This window comes from Vigna unguiculata, chromosome 11, assembly GCF_004118075.2.
Source record: "Vigna unguiculata cultivar IT97K-499-35 chromosome 11, ASM411807v1, whole genome shotgun sequence".
NCBI classification, from domain to species: domain Eukaryota; kingdom Viridiplantae; phylum Streptophyta; class Magnoliopsida; order Fabales; family Fabaceae; genus Vigna; species Vigna unguiculata.
In genome coordinates, this window is record NC_040289.1 from 38,063,445 (window position 1) to 38,068,112 (window position 4,668).

Here is a 4,668-nt window from a genome sequence, read left to right on the forward strand (position 1 = left end):
TCTAGGTCCAACTCATAACCCGTAACCCTGGTTAACAGTCCAGCTGCTATAAAAGAATCCATTGGGGTTCACCCTTTCATCGTGCAAATCTTATCCCTTTACAACAATCCCAAATTTCTAGGGTTTATAGTATTTTCCATGGCAGCAGCTGATGTTGAGTTCAGATGTTTCATCGGTGGCCTTGCATGGGCCACTGACGGTGATTCTTTGGAGAAAGCCTTCTCTGTATACGGCGAAGTCCTAGAATCGAAGGTCTGTTTGTCGCAGGCACCGCATCTGATCTGACACGATTCGGATTCGGAATTTGTCGATCCCGTTCTGATCTGTGATCTCTGATATTTTTTGCGTTACTTGATCTATGATACTTGTGTTACTATATGATTCTTTTTTTACTCACGCCAATAGGTACGTTCATCTTCATCCTTTAATCAAAGGCGAAGATCGATCGGGTTCTATTCGGTTTTGTTTTCGTATTTTTTCTTAGATCTGATTTCCATGGATTTTTATTTTGCAGATTATCAACGATCGTGAGACTGGAAGGTCTAGGGGTTTTGGATTCGTGACCTTTTCCACCGAGAAGGCCATGAGAGATGCGATCGAAGGAATGAACGGTCAGAACCTTGACGGTCGGAACATTACCGTGAATGAAGCTCAGTCCCGTGGTTCTGGCGGAGGCGGCGGTGGCCGTGGAGGTGGTGGATATGGAGGTGGTGGTGGATACAACCGTGGAGGAGGTGGATACGGTGGTGGAGGGGGATATGGTGGCGGCGGTGGATATGGTGGCCGACGTGAAGGAGGAGGAGGAGGATACAGCCGTAATGGTGGTGGTTATGGCGGAAGTGGTGGTTATGGTGGTGGAAGAGACCGTGGTTATGGTGATGGTGGATCCCGCTCTCGTGGCGGTGACGGTGGAGACGGTAGCTGGAACTAGGTTTTGATGTTGTAGAATAGGGTTTATGATTAAGCCGATTGAAATTAGGTGTTCTATTTCGTGTGTTCGTAGTCTTGTTGTTTGTGGTTTTGACCTTTATATGTGGTTTTTTACAGTCTCTTATGAATGAAATTAAGGTGTTGACTTACAGTGTTTATTTTTATCAGCTTTATTGTTTTATGATACTTTAACGGAAATTTACCTTAACTAAGTTTTACCATCTTAAATAAGGTTATCTTAAGATTAACACCTTAGATAAGTTTATCTTAAGATTAACGATTAACGATAGGTGTTACACTTGTAGGTTTTACAAGCCTTTCTGCTTTCGAAAATCATTATTGGCATCACTCGTGACCGGCGGAGAAAATGTTTTATTTTCATCTTATAATAATCGATTTATTACTATTAGCAATCAACTAAGTAAGAAAATCGAGACAAATTTAAATTACAAAGGTTTAATAATTCATTAGTTGCATGATTCATTATTTCGAAGAACCACGCTTAAACACTTCAAAACCTATTTTCTACATTATGTATATTATAAATTATGTACGAGTAATATAATTATTATTGGTACGCGATATTATTATTACAAAAGGTAATTGTTTAATAGTAAGGGTTGAAAGAAATAAATGTAGCAGATTATTTGTAAGACAAAATTGAATTATATATTTCTCCTATTTTCATGTATATCTCAATCATTCAAATAAAATTATGTGACTCTAATTATCACTGTCAAGTCTTTAAAGGTAATAATTTCAAGTTGAAATTATTATAATTAATAAAATACAAATTATTTTATTGAACCGATTGTGAGTGACAATTATTATTTTCTTCCTTCTATGAAGATCTTGAATAATTAAATTTAATGTGAGTAGATCTAGTATGACTCGTATATGTCAAGTAAATTAAAAACCAAAATTTAGTCCCACATCAGTTGAGTTATTTCTTTTCAATTTTACTAAGCTATATAAAAAATAGAAATTCATGTGTTGAATCGAATGTTATTTTTCTCAAAAGGATTTCTTTAATTTTTAGGATGAGTATCACTCCCTTATATTTAGAAATGATTCTAATGATAGTTTAAAAATATTTATTTTCCATCTCCAGGTACATATTATATGTTTCTGTTTTCTTTATTATATTTGAAAATATTTTTATTATTTTTTTATGTTTTCTTTATGATATTTGGAAATGTTTTATTCCTTGTTTAATTTTTTAATATTTGTATTTACCATTTTCATAATATTCGGTAATGCTTAACATTTGTATGTTTCTCAATATTGTTCAATATATTTATTATAAATATAGAAACATATTGTAACATGGTTTGTTGCTGTATTTGAATTAGATGTCTTAAATAGATTATATAAAAAGTTAAATAACTCATTTGGTAGTGTCTTTTAACATAGATTGACACATGAAGTTTACTTTCTCAGCTATTAATACACACAATTTTATATAAATCTTTTAATAAAAAATAACAAATTATTGATGTATAGTCTACAGTAAACATTACAAATTATTAAAATTTTAAGAATCCGTTTTAATAGAACTAGTATGTGTCTTGGAGACACTTTATCAAATACCCACTTAACTCATAACAAAAACTATGCACAGTCATCTCACTCAATTCTCAACTCGCCTTGAATTGGTGCAGAAGAGTATTATATATATATATATATATATATATATATATATATATATATATATATATATATATATATATATATATATATATATATATATATATATATATATATACTCAAATAAAGAACAAGAAATTCTGGAGACATGTAGTACATTAAGAATACATGGTCTTTATTATATGTTTGGATAAAGTCTTAATCATCCATGTGTTATACTTTGCAGTAGTATTTATTAGAAGTTGAGATTAAACCTACTGAGGTTCATCTTCATTGGTATTTAATACAAAAAGACTTTCTTTTCTATCAAACAATTCCAATATCATCAATTTCTCTCTTGCTACCAACATGAATACAGAAATGGTCAGAAAATTACTTGAAATTTGACACATAAGGTTTCCTTTCAGAATCAAATGGCTTCTTTGCCAATGAGTTACAAAGGAATTCCCTCATCAACAATAGCTACGAGCTCGTACTTTTCAAAAACTTTCTGTGAAACATTTTTGAAAACAAGTCTTTTGCAAACAAGGTTTTTTTTTTTTGAAACAGTGATTAGTAACTGAGGTTGAAATTACTCGTGATTAAGGACACTTGAGTTGAGAGAAAGTGTTTTGTGTCATTGCAATATAAATGAATTATGATTGTGATGCCTCTGCAACATAACTTTTATTGGCAAGGAAAAAGCTAATCCAACTTCTTCACTTCACTTTATAAATGCATCTTACCAAACAAGTGTTGAATTTTGCTAATTTGATCATGTCACACATGAATCACCAAATGATTCAGATTTTTCACAACTCAACATGACAAACTTTGAAAACTTCATTGATGGCTAGGAGAATGAACTTGAATATTGACATGTGTATTAAGATGAAACATGTTGAACAAGATGGAAACACTTTTTCTTTTTTTTTTTCTTTTCCCTGTGAAAGAATTCTTAGACAAACAGAGATTTGAAAGTCTTATGTTTCTCGTGTCATCATTCTAAATGAGGCATTTGGTCAATTTGATGGAAGTTACTAGATTATTATGTCAAAAGAGTGAGTTTTGATTGAAAACTCTAGAGTTAATGAAACAATATTAAGATTAACCTAAAAAATAGAATAAAGTAAATTATTTAACCACAAAAACTTATAAGAATTTTAAAAAATAAATATTTTTTTTAAAAATTTCATACGAAGTATTTTTGTTTGCAAAATTAAAATCATGTTTGAAGTTTTGTTCTTCATCCAAAATCATTCATCAAAATGTAGCATTTAGGTCTAAAATACAATTTCTATATTTTTTTCTCGGTTGAATTTCAATCTTCCAGTACTCAACTTATTTTTGTGTGAATGTAAATACTTAATTTTTACAGGTTAAATACTTTATGTTTATAGTTAAATTAAATGCATAACTTTTTTAATCCAGAAGCAAATTTCTATCAAAAAAGCCCAAATCCCAATTTGTAACGAAATTTGAAATCTTGTAAGGGAAATTGCAAGTTGCAATTATTGTTTTAAAAATTGAACTGAAATTGATTTGGTAATATCTTTAACTCTTATAAAAGTGAAATATCTCGTTACTAACAAGAATGGACAGAAAGTTACTCAAACTAATTAAAATTAAGGAAAAATCAAGACAATATTGTTTGTGCCAATATTTTTTTTTATTTAATGTCAATTATAAAAAACCTTAAACTAAACAGAAAACCTATTTAGAGATTTTAACATGTATAAATGTTTTGCCAATTATTATTATTATTATATTTATCTTGAAAAACAAAACAAAAAAAGCTCAAATCCAAGTTGAAGTAATCTAAATCTTGGACTACACAAATGTTTCACATGATGATGAGGTAATGCTGCACTCAGTTTGATTTATACGAGGGAATATTAAGGGGCTTGGTACAGTTGTACTAAGCTGCAAAATCAAGTTACTTTTCACTTTTCTCTTTTTACCTTCTTTCTGATAAACTTTACAAACTCTATAGCACCTTGTTCAATTCTTTTATTCTTCTGTCATTAATTATATAATTTCAATGCGATTATAATAATAATGAAAAAACAACAACATTTGTTAATCCTTTTTAAAGGGTGTACGAGAATATCC

At 30.2% G+C, this 4,668-nt stretch overlaps 1 protein-coding gene across 1 annotated transcript; it reads left to right on the forward strand.

Annotated features, from left to right (window-relative positions):
* Positions 1–1,086, forward strand: LOC114169892 (glycine-rich RNA-binding, abscisic acid-inducible protein-like). The gene is made up of 2 exons (XM_028055274.1): positions 1–252; positions 515–1,086. The coding sequence occupies exons 1-2, from the start codon at positions 139–141 to the stop codon at positions 929–931; spliced, it is 531 nt and encodes a 176-aa protein (XP_027911075.1). The 5' UTR covers positions 1–138; the 3' UTR covers positions 932–1,086.
* Positions 1,087–4,668: the final 3,582 nt, after the last annotated feature.

Bases quoted from the DNA above. Each gene is read 5' to 3' on its own strand.
- LOC114169892 (XM_028055274.1), top strand. From the start codon at position 139: ATGGCAGCAGCTGATGTTGAGTTCAGATGTTTCATCGGTGGCCTTGCA. The intron at 253-514 runs GTCTGTTTGTCG...TTTATTTTGCAG, and splicing joins GCGAAGTCCTAGAATCGAAG to ATTATCAACGATCGTGAGAC.